At 30.4% G+C, this 25,255-nt stretch overlaps 1 protein-coding gene across 5 annotated transcripts in view; it reads right to left on the bottom strand.

Moving 5' to 3' along the window:
* The window catches only part of LOC129960099 (homeobox protein AKR-like), a 203,195-nt gene that overhangs the window by 76,605 nt on the left and 101,335 nt on the right, over nucleotides 1–25,255 (bottom strand). The window contains exon 1 of one of the 5 annotated variants that reach the window (XM_056073213.1): nucleotides 9,792–9,865. The exons of the other annotated variants lie outside the window; for them this stretch is intronic. Within the exon in view, the coding sequence (XP_055929188.1) occupies nucleotides 9,792–9,837 (46 nt within the window). The 5' untranslated portion in view covers nucleotides 9,838–9,865. Of the gene's footprint in view, nucleotides 1–9,791; nucleotides 9,866–25,255 lie in introns of those variants that run through there. 5 annotated transcript variants of the gene reach the window in all.

The raw sequence follows: 25,255 nt of genomic DNA, 5'->3' as shown, positions 1-25,255 counted from the left end.
AGTGACCATAATACTGAATATTTCATAACTTCTTATGTGTTTGAGAATCTACATAAAATTTCAGTCCCTCCATATTGAAACTCTTCTATTAATTTTAGATCCATCTTGAATATTTTAGTTCTATAAAATAGAACACACAAGACAAGTTATGGTTCCGAGAGAACAAAAAAAAACCTAGTCTAACCCTGGTTCAGATTAACGAGATCCACCCGAAAGCCGTTCATAATGGAATGTTAATCTAACAAATAAAATAAACTCATAAATTTTCACAACTTATTTAAAATTGTAAGGAATATTCCATTCATTTTAATATTTTATATTAAAACTAGTTTCTTATGCGAGTCTAAAATGATATAAAAAAATAGCTTAATATATTTATGACAGAACTTTCATATCAAGTGATAGAAGTTAAATTATAGTAATCGCATCCAACCAGACACACACATAAAAGGGGAAAAAAACAATTAATAAACCTGGTCAAGAAATAAAAAATATCTCCTTCCTGTAAACCCCTTTCCTCTCAGCTACTAATTCATGACCGTCACCCAGTATGTTAAAGTTCTGTCTCTGACAGCCGAAACTTGGGCGGTCATGGACCCCTTTTTATCTGGCGCATACCTGGGTTGCTCTAGAAGCAGGCCGAAGAGCAAAAAAGCAACATTACGTGAAGCCAGTTTCTACAAGAATGCTAACTGTTAGGTTCGAACGTGCTGATGAAAAGATTGATCGTCATATACGATGCATGTTTATTTTAATGTCTGAATTTTTTGCCTCCACCCGAAGGCATCGAGCAATCGTGTGGAAAAAGTAGATTCGCGTGAGGTCGAATTTTTGAAGATGAATGAAATTTGCATTGTGTCTACCGAGTTGGAAAGAAACGTCGCGAGTTGAAAAGAAAAGAACGGAAGCAAAATTAAAAATTTTTACCGCAAATCAAGCTGCAATCTTCTATTTCTTTGAATTCTTAAAGTTTTTTTTTTTTTTTTTTTTTTTTTTAATTTCTAACAATGATTCTATCTATTGCAAAGACTTATGACGCGGAAAATGTCTTGACAGGTTTTCCAATCATGATCCCTAGAACCCCATACCGCCACTTGTTTAAAAGTTTATATTATATATAATAACGCTTTGCCCATTCGAACACGATAGCTTTATTAATTTTGATCGAATTTAAACCAGGAAAAGGTATATTGTAGGGAGGGCGAAAATATCTGCCAATTTCCTAGATGGAGCACACAGCTCAAAAGGAGTGAAAATACCAGGAGAAATAAATTTGCTTTTCTCCATAATTCTCTTACTATTGAATTCAAATTAGGAGAATGATCACTTCAACAAAATGGATAGTTTTTGCACTTAAAGTTTGTCGATAGAGTTTGTGGCTGAAAATAATTCTTGGTCTCCAACTTCCGAGTGCTTTTTAATCTACGCTTCTACTATCTGATCACCTGTTGCTTTTTCTTCTACCATTTTTCATCTTCAGAGCTTCAATCCTAAGGAAATGAAAGGATGATTTTTTTTTTTTCTTCTTACATCTCCAAACATAAGGAAGCTACTTTCACCTTCTGTTAGTCAGTAGAAAAATGCATTTAAAGGCTTATATAAAAATTCACCAGAATAACGTTTGCCAATTGATTCTAAAATCCTCCGCGCTTTTGCGTATGCGTTGGGATGAGTTTAATTTGTTAAAATAGGGGTAAGAGATGTTTACATATACTGTTCAGCAACGGATTGTAAAACCCTCCGCGCTTTTGCGCATGCGTTAGGATGGGTTTAATTTGTCAAAATAGGGGGGAAAGGAAAGATGAAAGGAGGAGATGTTTACATTTACTAGTATCTAATAGGGGAAATCCAAGGTCAAAGGGAATACCGGAAATGCACTCATTGTTCCGCGTCTCACCCCTTAATGGTATGGAGTCGTCGAAATGCGGTCGTCTCAGAATCCGTTGACGAACAGTAAAAGTAAATGTCGCAAATGCGCACATCCTTCCACATGTCACCCCTTACAGAGACTGAACCGTTGAAAAGTTGTGGTCTCAGAATACTGAAGCAAACATTACCTACAGTAGTAAATAATAATAATAATAATAAAGCCCACAAATGAAGTACTATTTACGTTTTGCACAACGTTCTGGTTACCATCAACACATTTTGTAATCTGTCCACGAAACTCGATAAGATAACATGAAATTGTTAGAACTCCAAAGAACGAATGATGGATTCTCGACATTAAGTAGAACATCACAAGAGATCATTTGAATACAAGTCACCGGGTTTGCGATTGTTTGTTTATCGCCAAGATATAATTTTTATGCGTTTATTTTTTTGATAAGGAAAGTTATTGTTTCCTATCTTTAAAAATTCTGGAGAAATATTTTGATTGTTTTTTTACTTTAATAAGAATACAATAAAGCCTGACTTTCAATAAAAAATTTACTTGCATGCATTACTTGTCATTCATCTCATCTTTCAGAGATAAATTGATCGATTTGAGCTCACAAAAATTTCCTTGCGAACGGTATTAAGCCTTTTTAAACTTTCCACTTACTACCTCTTTTTCATTGGAAGATTATTTTCACCTTTAATTCTGAGTGAAAAAATGTTGCGACTTCAAAGTTGAAAATAAAGCAGAAAACGAAACAAATTATATATTATATATATATAACTAAGAAAAAATTGTTATTCCATAAATTTTAAAATAAAAAGGTTTTCTTAACCGTTTTTTATTTGCAAAAAGAAAGTTTTCGTGCCCACAGTTAAAGAAGCAATTTAATAGATCTCTTTATTACACAAAACAAAAGGCGGAAAACTCGTGGTATACAATGGTAAACTTTACGTCCTAGCAAGTCTGTTCAGTTCAGTTATATTAATATTCAGTTTTTAAGCAATAACAATGCTATTTTGGGACGAACCTTGCAATTTTGAACCGCAATCAGATGACGATGACACCAGAGCTAGCATGTCCCTTACCAAACATCCGCGCCACACCAACTGGAGGACATCTAACCCTGATGGATTTAATGTGCACCAGACCCGCTAACATTGCTTTTTTTTTTTTTTTTATAGAATCGGGTCTCAAACCTAGAACCGTTTAATGCCGAAGTCGAGACTTTACCACAATACAATAATAATATAATAATTGTTTTTAAATACTAATAGGCGCCATATCAAGCATACTAGTATTTTTAAAAAAATTTTTCTGAGCTTACATCAGTAATTTTTATATTTCTACTTCTGTTAAAATTCCTGTATTCCTAAGTTATTAAAATACACAAATATTTAAAAGAGTTTCTCCCCCCATAGATATAGAATCTATACGTATCGTATGCAAATAGAAGTAATCAAGATTCAGTGCTGCTCAGATTCAATGGTAAGATTTAACGAAAATGGGATACGCACATTTTAGAAATATTTAATCACCCAAGCTTGAAAACATTCGAAAATTGGCATATGAACAAATTTCTCTTATCGGATACAAAAGTACTGATATTTAACATGGATCAGCTTTGAAAATAATCAGTGCAAGCAACATATTCTTTTCTAATTGAAAAAAAATTCAGACAATAAAAGTATTTTGAAAAGAAATATTCTATACAAACATTGATTTTTAATTAAATTATATATGAATGAGTTTATCATCTTATATATATTATATATATATATGCAGTCCACATAGGTTTAAATCTCATTCAATTGACATGAGTTCGTCATCTTTGTCTAAGACGATCTCGCACTGCATAATTCGAAAATGTACTAATTTTATAAAACGTAATTTAAAATGTATACACAGATTTCCATATCGTCAGATTATTGTTAGCATGTACAGTTGTGTCCTGAATTTCCGGTCTAATCTTTTGCAAGTGAATAGCGTAAAATCCAGGTAGGCCGGAGTTCTATAAATGGTCGCTTTCAATTCAGTTCATAAAATTATCAAAAGACATTTTTACTCTTAATTTATGACCTCTCGGTGCAGACCAATACTTTAGAAATGTTTATTGAGAATTTTACAGTAAATTTTAAGAGGAAGTACAATGACAAAAATATTGTACATATTTTATAATGTCTTACTTAATTGGAGGAATCAAAATCATGTTCACTGTATAACATGAATACATTTAAAATTATTTTAACATATTTTACTGATCATTAATATGCTTGAAGAGGTAAATAAACCCAAATGAAGTAATCAAAGCTTTTGGTATCTTTGGGGAAAATTTTTGATAGCTTTGAACTATTATTTATCCAGAAATGTGCGGTAACGTTTTGGAAAATCGTAGAAAAAAATTTAAAATATTGAAAACTCTATAGAAACTTCACTTTTTACTCACTTTTATTTTAGTGAGTAAATGTGAATTTACTCACTAAAATAGCGTAATTGCCTTATGTCTGTGAAATACCGTAGTCGATCTTTCTTTCGTTTCTTGATATGCTGATATATTGAAATTTTGTCCACTTGTGTGTTCTCGATGGTACTAGATTAATACTTTCAGAAATAATTCAAATAATTTAATTAAATTTTGATTCCACACGAATGGTGACATTAGCTAGAAAAATAATAACAAGTTTTCATAATGAATTATAAATTAATGACTAAAAAGTAAACAGTTAAAATAGCAAATCTACTTTAGCATGCTAATAAAAATGCTTTGCAAAAATCATTAATTATACTTATAATTGAGTATTCTTAATAAAAAGCAAAAACAGAAATCCCTATTTTTGAGAAAAAGTGAAAGAATTTTTTTTATTGTCTTTTATTTTGAAACCCGATCATGAATTTGAACACACCAAAAAAATTGTAATCTGTCAATAAAAATTTATATAAGCCTTTGATAAGTTTATTATATGACATAAGTATAGCAACAAAGCAATAATTTATAACCAGCGGGAACAGATTCATCAAACATTGCAATCTTTAATCAAAATATTTTGATTGAATGAAATATTATTCTAAAAATAATCAAAAAAGTAAATTCAATTTATTATTCTGTTAAGACAAAAAAATAAATAAATCCTAAGTTCAAAGTTGAAACATAAATCTGTTCATCTGTAAACTTAGTTTCTTTTCTCGAAATTAATTACTGTCCCTCCCCCTGCTTACAAAATCATTCAAATGTCTTAGGTTAAAAATGTAACCTCATTAAATTCCTCCTTTGAATGCCGTATAATGACTTAGTTGTGCGGAACTTATTTTTTAAAGTGATAGAATTTGATTACACAGAAAATTGTCTTATTTTAAACTTATTTTATAACGATGCAATTTATGGTAAACGTTATTATAATAGTTCTCCTTCAAAAGTAGAGAAATACTTTTACCTTTCCATGATCGACAGACAAACTGAACGTGGCGGGACTTCATGGTAAGATGGCAGGAGCTGTAAAGGCTTATCACGCTTCAAACCGCAGAATCTTTTGCAAAATTTTAAAATGAAAACTTATTTTTTCGACATTTTCTTATATAAAAAAAAGACATTATGAAATAGATAGATATACAAATATCCGATATGACATAAAAATGAATGCAGTTTTCAAACCAAGTGCTTCGTTTCTTTCCGGCTGACCCAAAACGACAAAATGCTTGTGGTCAGAATTTTCGGGCAGGGGTAGAACCCAAGGGAACTAAATGACAGTTTCCCAGTCCAGAAACCTGTTCTTAGTTTCTTGTGAAAAGAAGGGGCGATTTAGTTCAGCGGTTCTCAGAGGAAAGTAAGTAACTTTTGGCTGGTGGGACAAAAGTTTCGCTGCGTCGCTGAAAACGCAATATAAGAGGAGGGAAGAAAAAAAAAAGATTTTCCCCAATTATATTGAGAAAATCTTTTTTTCAAAAAGGAGAAAAATTCTATAATTTTGATAAATTAATAACTTATTTTGCTATTTTTTATTCTCATGCAAGTAATTGTAATTCAAAATAAATAAGACCGCATTATTCCCCAAGACTCATTCTATTTTTTATTCGTCTCAAATACAAAAACTCCTGACTCAAATGCATTTCTAGGTAGACCCTAAAGCACCAATTGTTGACAAAAACAATAATTTTAAAGTGCTTCACCGAACTCAGACATTTGCTCATGAAGAATAAATGGCATGTGTGATGTTTTACGGCTTATTCGGAATTTGATTTTGTTTGGTTTAATTTTATAGCACATGGGCCAGATTTGGTCATTCTGCGCCAACATTTGTTAAACGTGGTTTGCATGTTAAAAAATTAAGGCATTGCAAAAAAAGATACCATTTAATATGATATAAAATTTAAATATCTTTTAAAAAGACAAACATATTTCAATGAAGGTTATCACATAAAATGTCATTTAAATTAAAAACAGTCTCGCCGAAATTAACGTGTTGTTGTGTACTGAAATCTTGGCATTCACACAAAATATGTTTAATCGTTAAAACACAATTGCATTTATTACGAAGTGGTGCATGATCAGAATGCAAATGATTTTTTGGGTTAAACAGGTGTGGCCTATTCAGATTCATAGTTATAATAGCGTTCCGTTTTAAAGCAACACCAGGGCTATATTGGGACGGACCTAGTAATTTTCAACCGCGGTCAGATGATGAGGACGATACCTGATCTGGCACCCCCTCTCCAAACTGCCACACCACATCAGCGGGAGGATGTTTCGGAGACCTATTCGAAGTCTAGTTATAATGACATCTTTCTTTCTGGTTAGAGTTTTGAAGCATTTGACGGCTGTATTTGAAATAGCTTATTTGTAGAAAGTTTTTCGCACATAGATTGCCAGAATTTATTTTGAATTATTTTTATTGCTTGTAATGCATCGAATAATGGAACGAAATTTTCTTTCATTAGACTTGAACTTTTTGCTGCCTTGTCGGCTTTTGTGTTTCGCTAAATTCCAATATGTCCAGAAATCCGATAGAATTTAATTAGGAAATTATTTTTGTGAGAATTATATATGTGCAAACTATTTAGAATTAAGGAATGACTTTCCGATGACACATTCTTAAAAGCTGCAATACTACTTTTAGAATCAGTATATATAATGAATTTAGAAAGGGATGCCGTAGCAATTTTCAAAAAGCTTAGATACACTGCAAAAAATTCCGATGTAAAGACAGAACAGAATAGGTGAAATCTTTCGGTTATTGTTAAGTCTCGGAAATCTGCTGCTTAGCCGACATGATTACCACATTTTGACCCATCTGTATAAACATTATACGGAATTTGAAGGCAGAAACTTCAGCGTCTTATCTGATCGCCTGAATTTAAATTCCCTGTTTTCAAAAACAGGACGCGAGTAAATCCTAGAGAGGACCCTTAAACAATGCATGTCTCGGTCCCATTTTTTTCTCTCCAACTTCAAAAAGCAGAATTTTTAAAATTAATTTTAATTGTAATCTTCATGTAATTAGTTTCAACCAGTAAATTCTAATAAACCGAAATAATACAACATCTAGTCTCGAAAATTGGCTTCAGTATCTCTCTTACGAAAAATTCAAATGTAAAAGTTTTTTAAAAATAAAATATTTTACAAACCTAAATATTAACTAAGTATCGGACAGTAAGTTTTTAAATTATGAAGCAACATGTCTTGTTGGAAATATATAACTTGAGAAAGGAAAATTAAGAAGTATTAATTAGAAATCCTGTTAGAATTTTGTTCCAAAATTTCCTCATATTTGATTTTATATGAAAAAGTTCGAGTACACAACACTTCTAAATAAAATTTCTCTGGAAATACAGCAAAAATACTGGAAGTCTCACGATTTCCAGACAGCTGTCTATTTATTAATCCGGCTTTTTAATATGCTAAGCAACGATCTCGACGATGAGAAGAAGTAACAATACGTTATCCGTTTATTTTTGTAATAAATATATTTTGCTTCAAGTAATTTTTCTATTTCTTTTCCACTTTTAAGTGCATCCAAAATAAATTTCGAGACAAAGACAATGGAGCGTCTCTTATATTACACATCCATTTATTTTTATAGCAAAACTGCAAAACCTTTCTTTGCATTTGGTCAAAAAACAACTTTTTAACAACCCTCTTATTCTTACTTCTTATTGTTTTACTGCTAATTCCAATTAAAGCATAAAAACTTTCTGCACTTTTTAAAAATAATTAATAACCATAAATATCCTTATTTTGTAATATTTGAAAGGATATTTTAATCATATACAATGCCCAAAATAAATAACCAAGGAACACTTTAAGAAAGTTTAGTTATTCCAAATATAGTTACATAAAGTTCCAGATATCTGTAGAAAGATAGCTAAGTTCCAGATATCTATTTTGAGAAAAATTAGAAGGGTTGTCTTTATGTATCTTGCAAATGTACGATACTAGAATTTTTCACTCATTTCAATTAGTTTTATCCATTTAACAGATTAAAAATGTCTCAAACACTTGGAAATTTCAAATTTTTGAATATTTGGAAGAAAAATTTCAACAAATAATTTTTCTTGGAATTTCATGTGATATAAATATAATTTGTGACCTTCTCAAGCAGCTAAAAAGGCTTAACAGTTGTTTGGCGTGGAATTTATTAAGTGGTTAGTAAATTCTGAAACATTTTCCCATTTCTTCATCACAACAGTCTTAACTTCTGAAGCATCAGAGTAGGCCTTGGCTGAATAGCAAACCGACTCCTTAGAACATTCCATATATGTTCTAATGGAGTCGAGTGGACGTGCTGGCCACTTCTCATTCTCACTGCTCTGCTTCAAATATAAGTCTCCAACAAGATCAGCTCAGTGACATAAATCTTGTCCTTTAAAATGATGTTTAGAAAACTTGAAACATCTACTCATTATATTCCCGTTATGGGTAGTATATAATCCTCTGTACATCCACTTGTACTTATTTCCGATTCCTGAAATCCTCATAAATGGAATCAATATAGGACCATGGAGTGGCATTATGTATTCATTTTTGGACAGAGCATTAGTTCAGAATCTCGATTTTGTAAACTTTCGGAAAATCAGATCTATTTCTCATAACACGTATTCTCCATATGAACATAGCATGGTTTAGTAACTCAAGACAGAATCTTAACTTATCTCTGAAAAGAATACTTGAAGCCATTCTATATTATCCCAACTTCTTGTCTGTAAATTGAATATTTCCTCGCCTTAATCTGTTTTACGATTAAAGTAGCGCAAATAAAAGGTCCACTTGCATATAAACCATAATGATGGGGATTTCGTACATTTTTTGCTGACAAAGTTTGGTCAATAGCATGAAAACAGCCCCCTTTACAAATAAGGGTGGGTTTTTTTTTTCCTGTTTTCTCGGACTATTATCAAAAGATAATATTTGTTATTGCTTTATCCCTTTTCCTAAAACTTTTAACATAGTTAATTTTAATTATTTGCTCAAAAAACTCCATTCATGAATTTTTAAGGGGGCGAGTTTCCGTAAAGAAAAACTAAATATAAACATGAAATATGACTGTAGCTTTGGAAATAATAATATAAAGGAGTGGCTACAATAGACCGAAATGGAATTTAAGTTCTCAATTTGCTACATGCAATTCTCCTTCCACCAAACCATTCAAAACATTATATTTGTATTACCATTATTAACGTTACATACAATATTATTATTACAGTTTAAAGTTTTCTTATACCATAAAAATATACACGAAATATAAAAGAGGTTATTATATATATACACACACAATACACGCATATTCGGAAGAATCGCATTCCACCTGTCTTAAACATGTATGCAAACAATAAGTATAACTATAATTATAAATATCAATAAATATAATCATTGATTTTTTTCAATTGAATAAGATAGTCCAAAATAATATTAAAAACTTACTGTATAGAGGAATTGCCTGTATATAATATTTTGGTATAAGAAACATCTTGTTTTCAGTTTCTTGTTGCGCTATCTCGAATAACTGTTATGCTATTATGACATAGTTGCCTAAATCATAAGAAAGTTTATCTACTGTTCACGTGATACAAATACGGGCAGTCCAAACCGAACAGTAGTAATTTTTGTACCACAAGATAAAGATTTCAACAACAGCTGTAACTATTTAGCAACGAAATTGTTTCGTCATAATTTATAATGATTTACGCATTAATCAATTAGTCTTTTCAAGGCCGTGTCGCATAATTTTCTATTTATTGGATTTTCTTTTAGTTTGAGAATTCATTCAAAACTGCCTCGTCAAATCTCTCATCTTTCATTCATTTCATTTCCTACTCCTGGATTTTGTTGAATACCCGATAATTCAGGACAATGGATCTGAACGATTTCCAAATATTCATTGCCACTTTGTCACTGCATATGGTATCTAGTTACTTAGCGGAAAATACGTTTACAAATACCAGATTTTTTTTTTACAATGTGAAAAGTCACCATTATACAATGATTTTTATTTACTTCTTTTCCTGTTATTTTAGAGTCGTTTTCGGGTAGGTGCATTTTGTACCCGAGGGTTCTCATTTTTAAACAACTTTTAGGCAGCCAATAATGTACTAAGATCCATTTTGAATTGATTAAAAAAAATGTTGTGCATTCCATTTCGTTTTTTCAAAAATAAATCAAGCGAAGTATGAGGATTAATCAACTGAAACTTTAAACTGAATTCGATTGCCTTAGTGCTGTATAGACTAAAATATAATTTTTTTTTTTTTAGCTAAGTAAGATTATAAACCAGTTCCTATTTCATTAATTATTTTTTAGAAGCGATTGTTCAATTCTTATTCATTATTTTCAATTTAGCTGGCATTTTAATTGATTACTCAATGATTAATTTAAAAAGCATCGGTTAATTATGTTATTAAAAATCAATAAATTTTAAGAACTAAATTTAAACCAATCTATAACTGAAAGCTATTTCATTTAATCAAATATTTCATAATCACTTAAAAATGAAAAATTGTGGATTTTTATCATCAATACAAAACTTCTTCTAAAACGTGATATTAATCCCTTGTTTCAAATAAATAATATAATAAATAAATAAATAAATAAATAATCAAGATCCTTAATGTTTTCCTGTAAGTTCCTCCTGTTCCTGTAAGTTTCGTTTCGTTCTTAATTGACAATCATTGATTTTCCTCTCATATAGAATTTTAATGTGACAATCTGCGTCAAATATATAAATACCAGTAACATATACAATGATGTAATATTTTCAACATTTGAGAGCAGAGAACGCAACTTGATTCATAAGCGCAAATTAGTTACTGCGCATCTGCTACATACCCATGGTAGATTACTATTACCATGGGTGTCCATATTAGCTCGTATCAGGCATCTTGTCTTTTCATTTCTCGAAGGAAGGTTTTTCATGCGTTTCGTAGCTTTATTCGATTCGATTCGCTCGACACTTTTGACCATCTTAGTTGTGTATCATTGATTAATTTATGTTGGATTTCGAACATTTCTCTCTTTTACGGCCTATACCTTTAATGGAATCATTACCTGTACAATTTTAAGGCGACATTCGGTAAGTTATGCGTATACACAAACACGAATCAAACGTCTATATTGTATCGTTAGCGACTTACGTTTACTAATCCTTTAAACGGCTCTATCGCGAGTCTCATCCCCCCCCCTTCTCTCGATTATTCACGTGTGCAAACTCGTGTAGAAAGAAGCGGCCATGATTTACTTTCATAACACGCACATTAAATGACCACATGATTCTCAATAAATATATAAGTTATAATGCAAACAAAGATAAGATTTTGTGAAGCCTATAATTTTGGCGAAAATAGTGCAAGAGCAGTTTTAGAGACTTTTAAGTCAAAAGAAATTTTAAGTACTTATTATCGATGGTTTATGCGAAGAATATACAATTTTTCGAGTGAAGCGTCCTGTATGAAAAGCCAGTTTAAAAATTAAAGCATTAATAAGAAACTTTTGAATTTATATCAAACTTTATTGATTATGTCATATTGATTAAAAATTGAAAAATCAACCACCAGAATTACTTTTAAAATGTCACGCATTTTCCAAATAAGTACACTTTGAAATATTAAGTTATAGTTGGGTATATTATCATATACAATATACTATTCGTAAAATTATTATTTTGTTTATCTGTAGGATATAGTTTTCGTCAGAAAGAAGCAATTTCCAATTTAGATGATAAAAAAAAAGGCTTTATTGAAATATTACTTAGATTTAAAGCACTTAGTCTAATATTTTTAAATTAAGAATTACTTTTGTAAAGAATATTATGATATAATATCTAAAATATTTTTCAATTCAATCTTTATCATCTAAAGCATTTTTCAATTGAAATGCGAATATTAGTTTAACCAGAAAATCTTCATATCTATAAACTAAATCTATACTTGTTCTTGATATAAATTGCTAATTGCTATTTTTTTAAAAGTTTTCTTGCGTTTTCCTAAATTCTATTCATGTGTTTGGGCAATTGTTCTTAATTTGTATTCTTGTATTCCTACAACAACAATATTATAAATATTATACAAATTGTCTTTTATAGCCAATAATAAATCTTACCAAATATATATGTAACAGCAACAAAAACCAAAAGTAGTGTAGTTCAAAATCTCACCGTTGCTAATATCTATAAGCGTACCTTATTTCAAAATCTGTATCTACTCAAGTATTTAATAAATTTTGGAATAACTAATAAAAATTGAAGGATAGAATTTAGCAGAAATGAATTTGACGTACTTGAAACGATAAGAATTGATTTCAAAATGGTACGAAAATATTTCTTGTTAGGAGAAAGTTTCTCCAAGAAGTTACTGCGAAGAAAATGCTAACTTTCAGTTATTTCGAATTAAATGCATACTTAATTAGATTTTGCACTTTGAAAAATTGACAGTATTCTTTCTCTTCCCTTAATAATAAGTGTGCCAAGTTTCACTGAATTCGACCCAGTTGTTTGGGAGGAGATGCGCGATTTATATGCATAACCACAATGACTTATTTATATTAAGACTTCATGCGTCTCGCATTAATTATTTGAATTGTGTATTCAAATGAAAGAAACTAGTTTTTAAATCTACGTCGACGGATATGATTTAGCAACTAGGAAAAATAATTCTTTTGGTGGTAATTTATTTCATCGTAGAAGATGAAGAGTAGCCGTATAACTTTTTACAATTCTGGTCGTTTTGAGCGGAAATAAACAATGGGCGAAAAAAGCGCGGGAAACGCATCTTCAACAGGAAGCGACTGAGTAAAATTCTAATCAATTCGTTTTTTCCCCCTCACTTTGCTTTCAATGACGCGCAAGACAAGGTCCATCGCCTAATGTGACCTCGGCTTAAACAGGTCCGTTATCGACAACTCTGTAATTTTAGTGCCTCACAGCTGTCTTCAAAACTTTCCGTTCAGGCAAGAAATAAATTTCTAATCATGTGCATTACTTAGACACATCTGTGCTTTACTTTTAGTGACTTTAAGTCTGAGAGATATGGGTGATGATTAACACGTTTAGTTCATATATTAAAAAGAGAAAGCAAGTTCAAAGTAGTGAACATACGAATTGAAATCATACTCCTCTTTAACAATTTGCATTAAAATGATTCATCTCTAATTATATACTCATTTAGTATATTTAAATGCCATTTTGTAGTTAATAGTACTTGAATTTCTTTTGCCATTTTCTTCCAACAATAGTAATGTTCCAAGGTTAAAGTCCAGACTTATGCCTTTGCTTTGATCTGCGCAGTGTGGAATGGATACTTATCAAATTAATTTACAATAATAATAAACTCTTTAATACACAAGTTTTTCTAAAGCAAAATAATTTTTTCTAAATTTCCTAATACAAAAACTATGAATACACAATATAATTATGAAAAAAAAAGAATGTTTTTGGTGAGAAAAATGAGCTAATAGAACAATAATGTGAAATGTAATTTACTTGATAAAAGGCTTGATTGGAGATATTGATGAAGTAAATTTTTCTGTATTTGGATCAATAGATCTTCAACCAAAAAAACTGCATTAGGTTAGTTACCTTCTCTAAATTTGCTTTTGTTTTAACAATACTTAGATTTGGTTTTAAATATATATTCGTATATAATGCTGTTGTTTTAAAAAAAAGCCATTTCATCTTTATTGTGCTTTATCTACCGTTTTATAAACAAAAATACTCTTCAAATTTTAAAAACGCAGCATATAATATGTACTTAAGTTTGGTGTAAAATGTAAATCATGCAAAATTTGCTTGCATTTCAATAAATGGAAATATTTTTTGTTTATTATTATATACATTTAATTTTGAAATTTTTACATTAAAACTCATTTTTGAATCAGGCAGCTGTGCTCGAGTTCCAAGTAGGTTGAAAGCAGAGTGTATTTTCGAGAAGCAGAAGAAAAAAAAGGAGAGAGAGAGAGAGGTTTATACGAAAGGAACAGTGAGCCTTTAAACTTACTCAGAACGGTTATGCTTTAAAGATAATTATCATGAATGAGAAGACAAGTTGCACGCAGGAATTTCAGAGTGAAAGAAATACTTCAACGAAGCACTGTCGTGCTCATTAGCTTATACAAGAAAGGTCGAATGGAAAATGTGAATGAAACTGGGTCAGTGCTGAGACATTAAGAGTGAAAAATGCTCAAATAAAACGGAAGTTTTCATCAAACACACGGAACTATTGCTCCACTCATTTTTGACAAGACTTAATTCCCGATTCCAGCTACATTATACACTTAATTCAAAAGAACATGGTATATGGAAATAATAAATAAATGCAACGTTTTTTTTAAAGTTATTTTCTTTTTTGTGTTGTATCCAGTGGAAAATTTCCAACCAGCGTCAATGAGCTGAGAGAGATTGCAGTCAAGTCCTTCAAAAACTGTTATGAACCAAGATGCGAAATAAAGTTGTAAAAAATACAAAGTCTGTAACTTATAAAATATTAGGCTAAATTTTCACTTTTTCAAGTGTAATTGGTCATTCAGTCATTACAGTATTTATAAACACATGTATCTACTTAAATATAATAAAAGTGGATGCCACGACGTCACGAGTCATAATCAATAATTAAAAACAGACATTTTCATGTGGCTACATAATAAAAAATCAAAAATAAATCATTAACATGTTGACTAAGTTAAAAATATGTTAAAATGTGAAAGTATAATGACCTGTTAATTAGAAGAGGAATTTCGTAATGTAAAATGCCTAGGTCTACAAAATGGTTTAATCCATCTCCGGTTGTTTCATTACGCAGAACTTCTTTATGAGAAATTTCCTTAATAATGATGCCCTCCAAAGGTACTATTAAAGATGTATATTTATAGAAATGCATTCTATTAATTTCAGAATAATTTTTTTTTCAAATTATTCTTATTGAGTAAGTGGAAATTAGTTTAAAACTTAATAACAAAATTAAACTATTTTAATATTCGGTTATCACTCATAGGAATAAGCAATCTTGGCCCTCTTTAAAGAAAACGTAAGCGTATAAAAAACAGATGGGAAGTAATAATTTTTATGTGCATTGAATGGACTATACCAAATAAAAATCATTTGACTAACATGCATCTTCCTAGAAGATTTACGGGTGCCAACGAGTGTACACTGCAAAAGTCAGTACAGTAACATTAATATTGATGTCAAAAGTCATAAGGGAATACAGCGTCGTCAGTACTCCAACAATTGCCTGAAAGCAATAAAATAAAACTACCTGTTTCTTTATGGTTTTAAAGAAATTTATTCTTGTTCAAACTAGCTTGAAGAGAGACATTTTTCACTAGAAAACGGATAATAACAATTCTGGTACAATCTCACGGTTGATTACATTAAGATCTCAGCTCACGAAAGCCGTTTGAGAAGAAACTGAACTGCCAAAATGATTTTTAGAGCGAAATAAATTTTATTAAGATTCATTCGCATCGTACATTTTAAGAATGTGAAAAAAAAAAAAAAAAAAAAAACTGAAGAAAAACCGTGATGAAAATCGTATTAATTTAAATGTAAAAGGTTTCAAAATTCATTCAGTGACTCTTATAAACAATTGTTCGACAGTAAATTTACTAGTCTATACTGATTATTTTTATTTTCATTATACTAAAAAAACGAAAACCGATTTCAGATCCAAAGTGTAGGAAAAGTTGAACAAAGGGAGACCATCGGTTATTGAAGAAACAACCAATATGTTTTAACCATCTTAAACAAATAAAATTATCACTATTTCCCTTTGATTTCATAATACATAAGAAAATAAATGAGAACTTCGGTTATTCATTTGCATACTTTTTTTCTGTATCCACATAAAATGCTGTTTCCTTTTCAGAAATATCATAAATGCATCAACCTACCACATCACGCATTTTAACGAGATTAACTCATTAATGGAGACTTCCTCATGATGATGTTGCTGAACTGACGTAGGCATTCTTTATTCTATGAATGTATGTTAGAGGACAATTTTACATCAATTAAAGAACGTAATAGGAAATTCATGACATTCTATTTCTCCCAGTTCGTGCCAGAAAAGACTGAATAAAAAGAGTCTCGATATTTCTGAGAATCATACATATGAAACATTCTTTCAATAAGACTAGTAGCTAACTATGGTAAATGTTTCATCAAAAGGTATTTCCAAAGGCTTAGTTTCGGGTCAGAAGAAAAGAATAAGGCGTATACATATATACTAATATATACATAGTACGTACTGATACATATGGTATACATATTCATCGACAACAGCATGGATTATCTATTTTACTAAAAAGCAGCCTGAGAAATTCAAAGATTGGAAGATTGAAGTGGACTTCAAAAAGATTAGCCTCAGCTTTCTGAACATATGTTATAAAAATATTTGATACATTCTATCGGAAATTTAAATGCAATGCTTTTTGATGGCATTTAATTCCCCGGAATCAAAACGTTTTCTCTTTAACTAAGCAACTAGATAAAATCTACAGATACAACATTTCCAAGTTTACAATTAGCCTTATAAACTTTTGAGGGAAAAAAATCATCGGATAAAAACTTTGCTTAGGTACAAATTATTTCATAAGAAAATCAACAGCGTGAGGTGTTACTGCTTCGCGTCATTGAGGCTATCTGAAATTATATAAGGAGGCAAACAATCGTGCAAGCCTACCACCCTTGAGAAACATTGAAGATCTTGAAGACTTGAAAGAACCTTTAAAGCTACAAATTTTTAAGCCTGAAACGACTGATTTTGAAATCGATAATGACTTCATTAAGAGTTCTTCCAAAATTTTCAGAAATCACACTAAGTTTTAAAATTTCTTCACGATCCGTATATGAAAACTTTAAATTGTTATGAATGTATTTTAACAGGAGGAAAGAAGTTTAACTTCGAAACTAAATTTTGTATTTCAAGTAAATCAGTGAAAAAAAGAGTTACATAAAGACTGAAAGAAGAAAAATATATATAAAAAACAAGAAATCGAAGAATTTTGACTACGACTATATGGCTTAAGGTTATATGAAAAGCTCGATAAAAGTAAGCAAATTACATTTTAAATAAAAATTTCTTTAATATAAATATTTATTAAAAATATGTCAATACTGAAGAGAGCTTATAAATTTTAATAATTTTCATATGGATAGAGAATTATTCAAGAATTTGCATGTGGTACGTAGAACGTTCCAGGCAATTAAATAGATTTTTAGAAGAACGGCAGAGCCGTATCGAAGGCAACATGAAGACCTGCTAAAAAGGAAATGAAGATTTGAAGAAACACCTATATATTACCAATAAACCTAGAAAAGGATAACACTCTTATGTAAAAACAATTAAAGTTGGTTCAAAAGTTTCCTTCTCGCATAATTCGATGCCCTCCCCCTCACTAAGTAGTGTTCCATTAATTTTGCATTAGTAGCGACTGAACTTCAAAGAAATGTTAAGAAGAACAAAGAAACTTAATTGAATTTTACTGTCTATAACTCCACCTATCAATAAGTGCTTTTTGATGACATTCAATTTCCCGGAATCAACACATTTCCTCTTCGACTGAGTAACTCGCTAAAATCTACAGATACAACATTCCCAAATTTACAGTTAACCTCGCGTACATCGAAGACAAATGAACACACCTACAACATCAAAGGTAAGAAAAAAATAAATCTATAATTATATTCAGACCCGATTACACTTTTCTTTAGTTATCGATGAATTAGAGAGAAAGAAAAAAAAGATCGTTGGAAACCAGTTCAATGACTGTTATTAGGGAGAAAAATGGCGTAAAGGAAAGATCAGGATTTAAAAACACTGACAGATTTGTTTCATTTTTTTTTTTTTTTTTTCATTTCTATTACTTTTTACTTCGTCAGAAGTCAATCATCTCAATAACAGCAGTTTATTGTTGCTTTGTACACCACTAATGCTGAATAAAGACAATTTCATTTTAGAATTTCATGCGAAATATCAGCAGCCAAATTTAGGGCGGTAGATTAATATAGCAATTATATTGGAACCATAAAATTTACAGTTATTGGTCCATGTATCAGTAGATGAGCATATGCGGCGCAAGAGGTATTCGATCTGTTACGACGACGAATCGAGAACCTTGATTTACGATTGCACAGTTAGATCGATCAAGACCTACCACGAATCAATTGAGGGAATGTTATACATGGCGATTTGTTTGGGTTTAGTGGCGAAAGAGCCATTTTTGGCTATACTGCGCCAAACATTTGGTTTAATCTCAGACCAGATTATAAACGATCCCTTAACTAATTAGCAAACGAATCAAGAAAAACATCCCTAAGTACGATGATGCAACAATGAATGTATGGGTAAAGTTATGCATAACAAATGAAGACTTCGTTTGCTTTTGTCATATATAACTTAATACCCGATTTTTTTTTTTTTTTTTGCTTTAAGATCATTTTTTTATTAACTTTAAGAAGAATATTCATTACAAAATAAATAAATGTTAAGTTACAACTTAACTAAATTGCACCAAACTAAAAAAAATTGTAATTATATATCTAATATAAAAACAGCTTTAATTTTAATATTTTTCAGATATATTCTAACAGTTTTTTTTTTGTGTACGCATTCATTCATTTTGATTCAATTTTAATCTACTATCGAATTAAATTGCAGTCCGTCTAAAATTGAAATCCATCTTTGTTATCCCTGTCGTATTTCGCAAGCAGAAAATTATTCTGTTACAATCTCTACAATTTTCATTAAGTTTTTCTCCATAGTTTTTATAAGACTTTTATGCCTTTAGAAGATTTCAACAGATGTGGCGATATTCAAAAGTCATAACGAAACCTAAAATGTAGCAATTTTTCTTTCTTTAGAACAACACACACAATTTTTAAAATCCTTATGCAAAGAGAAGGCGGAATCGGACAATTCAGTATAATATCCAAAAGGTTTTAACAGCAATTCAAAATTTCAATTGAAAGTGTCACGACAGAACACTTTTTTCCATACATAATCGATTTGAATGAATTTTTAATGAAGCACATTCTCGAATGCCTGGAATATAGATTAAGTTGTCAGTATGCGCAGTTATATCTATTTATTGCCATTCGTTTGAGAATCTATAAGAGGGAGTCATGGTTTTCTTCTTGCAAGCCCAATTATATTTAGCATCATTCCCTGAAATCTCCGTCTTGATATGTAATTTTGAAATTTATGAGGGCACGCAAAACTGCAATGTGTTGCAAAGAAGTTCACGTCACGTTTTCGTGAGATCCCTAGACACTAAATGTGAAGACCTCCGTCTGGAATGATGCTCCAGGCCTGGAAACATGGTATGCGACATTTTGTGCAATATGGGAAAATGGATTGAATTGCAAATGCTCATATGCTGCTCTTTTTCTAGCATGTCTAGCAATGGTAGAATACTTTGAATAGCAATGCGTATGTGAATCGATTGCTCGCTAAAAGTATGGGTTCTCTTTCTTTTAGGTAGGTTATGATTTGAGATTTGATTTCAATATATTTTGCATTTCAATTCAAACTGGCAAACAGTAAGAGGGTTCAATTTTGAATTTAATTGAATCGATTAAAATGGATGCAATATAATGTTGCTGTAAATGTGATGATTTAAATTTCATTACAGAGAAATCATCAAATCAAGACTATAATAAAAATTTCAGCGTGATATTCCAGAACTAACTTTTGATGAATGACTTGTAAATGTTTTAAAGTTTAGAGCTGTATTATTTAAGAAACATTATGGCATATGTGTCAAACTTTTCATTAAGAAATTTTATATATTTGTTTACTTGAAATATACTTGGCTATAAAAAGCAAACATTGTTCATAATTTATGAACTTATAAATACACATCAATCTCTTTTGTGGACGAAAGCCAGGGCCTGATGAACTTCTGCAGTGGTGGTCCCTGTTCCCCCTAGCCAAAGTTGGTTCAATACCTCGTATACATAAGAATTAAAATTAAAAGTAATTTTATGCATACAAGCAAATTGTAAAAGAAATTATAAAAGCTTTTTTAAACACAATCTAAGTATTCTAAAACAAATATTGCAAGGCTGTTGAAGTCAGTCCATTTTAACTGCAAAACAAAATGGATCACATTTGAAGACATGAAAAATAAAAACTTTAGAATAATGTTTTACAGTTCCAATTTTATTTTAGTTTTTATTAGTTTTAATATAAGGCTTCTTGAAAATCAAGTGAAAGTACAAAATTGCTTTGAAAACCTTTCAAGACTTCCGGGTCTTCTAAGTGGGTATCCCTAGGCAGCTGCTTCTTCAATAATCCGGCCCCGAAGAGAACAATTTAATATTTAAATTGCATATATTCATTTTTTTTTTCTGAAAGGGAGCAAGAACTTTCTACTACATAATTTGAAACCAGTCCTAAAAAATTCCAGATTATTAAGACAATGCACCCTCAGAATGTTTTTCTTTGAATAAGGTGCTCGCCTTACTTATAAACATGATTACTACTGTAAGTTCAACTTTGATTAGACAATACTTTCTTCAATGTATAAAATGCATCTTTTTAGAAAAACATTGTAAAAAAAATTATATTTAAATCCACAATTAATTTTTAAGTTTAAAATTGCTTTTACCTGTAAACAGATAATAATGTATATTTACTCAATTTATTATATAACTTTTTTATCGTAATAAGGGCATTAAAAAAATATTAAGATGATGAAAAACAACAATTTGAAAAAGTGACTTCTTATAAGTGCCGAATAAAGCTATAAGTATAAAATATAGGAATATGAAAAAAAAAAAGTTCATATAATCCAAAATGTAAACTGCACACGAATCCCTAAAAATACATTCACGGAGAATAATTATGATATAATGATAATTATAGACCGCAAGTTTTAACTGCTTTTCCTCGGGTTCTGTGCAGCTGTAATGAGGTCAAATCTCTCTAGAAGAATAATATTATCTTCAATGTTACAAAAGCTTTGTGGCACACGCCATGTGCAAAAGAGACTGGCACACAGCACGTACATTTGGAAATTCTATCTCACCACCTGTTCTGCCTTGGTATGGTCTTACGGGCTATTCAAGTGATCAAAGAGGTCGGCGAGGAAAAAATACTCGAACGCTTCAGAAGTGTTATCTTAATACACGAAATTTACGAATAAGAATTGTTCCTTTCCGGTAAAGATCATTGGTTTCATGATGTACCGACAGTAAAAAATTCTTAAACACGACGTTCAAACAAGTCTGAGTAAAAAAAAAAAAAAAAAAAAAAAAAAGGGAAAAGTAGAAATTTGTGGAAGTAATATGACAAATATTATACAGAAATTTCGACATCTCATAATAGAAGTGAAAGACATATTCATAAATTTTGAAACACTGGCTAAATGTTCCGAGCTACTCTAATTTATTATACACGAAATACTTTAGAAGTATCTCATCTTTTAAGAACAAAAAATAATTTCATAAATTAATCATTTCACAGAGAAAATTTTCCTAAGAATATGTTATGCACCTATATTTTCAATGTCAATGCATTAATTAAGTATTTTAATCTTAACTGTAACAGAATGGATGATTAAATAGAATATTTAATGGTATTATCAAAAGTTTTGGGGTTCGTAGAATTAGGATCGCAAGTAAGCATATTTAATTACAGCAATATAAGGTAAAGATCCTAAAGCAGCGAATTCCGTTAAGTACAACATAACTCGAAACAGAATTTAGTTAATTTTCATTTATAAATTACATAAAATAAATGAAAACAATACAATATAAAAAAGAAAGCAAGTATATTAACTCGCGCACATTTTATCTTAAAATGCACTTGATTCTTTCTTCTCACTCCATTATATTCACAATTTAAACTCTTAATCATAGAATCATTCATGTTTTTAAAACTTATAAGTTGAAATAAAATGATTCAATGAGCTCCGATACAAAATTTACAAGTAATAATACCCAAACACTTCCGAAATGCAAGGTGCCATCTATTTAGATTACAGTGAAAACCAAATAGCCAAGGGCCTAAAAAGAGAATAAAAAGCAAAGTAAAATGGGATTTTCAATGAGATAAATTTCCAGTCCAAAAATTCCTTCAATCCTGTTTTGTTTGTTGAACTTTAAGAAGTAGATATAAACAATAAATAAACTTATTTAATACAAGTTAAAAATTCTTGACTTATTTATGAGCAAAAACAGCTTTATTTTTTTAAAGATATGAAAGGAATAATATATACATCACATATATATTACGAAGCAATTTTGTAGAAGGGAACGAGCAAAAAATTATTTTAAGTTCTGAAACTTTAATGCAATGCATTTAATCTCGAATAAATATTAATAATTTACAAAAATAAAAGGATTAGACAATAAAGATAAAAATAGAAGAAAATGATTAAGGTGAAGAACAATGAAATAAATAAAAAAAAATTAATTGTCCTACACGCAAATCTTTTTATTTTCAATTACAATAAGACATGAGTTCTCTAGCCACAAGAAAGATTCTGTTAATCCTCCTTCCTTTTACTATTCCAAAAGAACGTAGAAAAATTGATTGCAAATTCTTCAAAAGATATGAAAATAAACTCTTCAAAATTTTTTGTAAAAGAAAAAGGCATCCCATATTTCAAGCAACTGTATTTGTAATGAGTAGAAAGAGAGAGGGAAAAAAAAAAAAAACCCAGTGGTAACATAAAATTTATTTAGCGGGAGAGAAGCTGAACTTTTGGAAAGAGGCTAAATCCTAAAGCACCTGCTTCTTTTTAATCCCCTGAGGACAAATAGGGAAGCGGCCTTTTGTTTATTTTGCAAACATCTGTCTGGGATCAATGATGTCTTCAAGGCTAAAATATGAACGTCACACTTCAAGTGAAATGTACAGGTCCCCCCCCCACTCCACCAATTTCTACTATGTTTCTACTCTTCCTCAATCAGCAAAAGAACATTTATTTCCCGTCTCTATTGAAACTCAATCATTGGTGAATGATACAATAAATTTTTTTGAAGAAATGGAATGTTTCAAAGAACATCAAAGGAGAATTTATGAGAGGATGACTCTCGTTTTAATCAAGTTCTTCAAATTTTATTTCCCGATAAATCTTGTTTGGATTACTTGAGGATTTATTATCTGAAGAGGCAGAATTCTACATATTACTTTTTAAAAAATCCACTCACATTTATTTTTATAAATATAACTGCATCTATTTTTCTGTCCAGGAATCGGGCAGCTATATATCAAGAAATAAGTAAATGAAACAATCCAAGAAAATCCCTAACAAATGAATTTAAAACATCAAAGTAGGATAGTTTTCAAATATTCCAAAATTAACCCACATTTTAAAATCACTGGTGAATTGATCATTGTTATTACAATGCAACAATAGTCTTTGAAATCATGTCGATACTGCTTCTTTCAGTGGTGGCGGGGTAGTCGGCTGTACACAAGAAGTCTTTGAAATCAAGAAAGTTCATCAATCAAGCAAGAGTTAATAAAACATTTAAAAAGTATGGGTGTTTTTTCAATTAAATGTAATACTTATGGAGTGTTGTACTCCTGCTAATATATGGCGACATTTATCCATGCTTAATAGGAGATAGTAAAAGACAAACAAATCGCAAAAATTTTATAGGAATATTACTATAAATCGGTTTTTTTAGTGAAAAGTTCACCATTTATTTGGATCATTAATTTAAGAAACATAAATGAGAAACTTTCTGCAGTCTTATCTTATTTTAAGCGAACACTCAGTTTTAGATTATCTATTTGAAAATAATAGACAACAAAGATTTAATAGATAAAATATGAATGCAATCAGGACAACAAAGATGTAGCAGATAAATACGAATGCAGTCACCACAAAGTAACCATCTCAAACACTTTTTTTTTTTGTATATAATTAAACATCTTGAACGCAAGAGCTTCCTACTCACAATTCTACAATCACAGCTGAACAACGGTCCAGAAGTGGAAAATAGACGCCTGGATTATGGTTTCAAGGTTTGCACAACTGCTTCGGATCAGAAAACTTACTTTCAAATATCATACTTCATTTTCTCATTAAGATATTTCACTTTGTCGAATCATTAAAACAATGAAAAATGCTGAACATTTCGAATTCTGTCATTTAGGAATTATTACTTAAAGGAAAGGGTCCCGGGGGGTTTTAATCGAAGCTTTGACATGGAGTATTTATCCAAATTTTCAATAAACGATACGCTTTTAAAGTGAATCCATTGTACCGAAAAAGATTTGTTGCCTTAAACGTATTTTTAAATGAAAATTAAAACAAGAAGCTTGCTTATATTAACTCAGATGCCAAACTTAATTTAGTAAAAAGTTCAGCATTAAAATTAGAGAAGTTTTAGTACGTGTTAATAAACCAAATTCCTTTATATAAAAAGAAAAGTACATATAATTTTTTTTAAAATTCCATTTCTTTAAAGTATTATGTTTTTGAAAAGATATATAAAATTATAAATCCTTATATATATCCTGGAAACATGCCAGATGAGATTCAGACACAATCAAAAATAATTTAAGCATATTGATGATAAAACTACTCAGAGCAAATATCTAAAACCAATTATTTTGATCCCGTAATTGGATTTTTTTTTAAAGTAAGATTTTTCGAGAAACAATTTCTTTGCAAGCAAACATTCAGAAAACTGCATCGAAAAGATGCACTGGTTTCTATACTTTTAATCAAAATTTAGAAATAAAGGCTCATTTTATAAAATGATCAACATCAGAAATGCTCATTCGTCAGATTCGTTTTAGACTGAAATACTTCTCCTGAGCAAATCCAAAAAGAATTAACCCATTGGAAAGGAAGTTTAAAGAATGAATGTTAAAGGATTCCGCTGAGTTGGAGGAAAAGAAAAACTTTAAATAACTGTCGGTCCCTACCCCCAGCGTGCT

The sequence above is a fragment of the Argiope bruennichi genome, chromosome X2 (assembly GCF_947563725.1).
Source record: "Argiope bruennichi chromosome X2, qqArgBrue1.1, whole genome shotgun sequence".
Lineage (NCBI taxonomy): Eukaryota > Metazoa > Arthropoda > Arachnida > Araneae > Araneidae > Argiope > Argiope bruennichi.
This window is presented reverse-complemented; position numbering and strand designations above follow the sequence as displayed.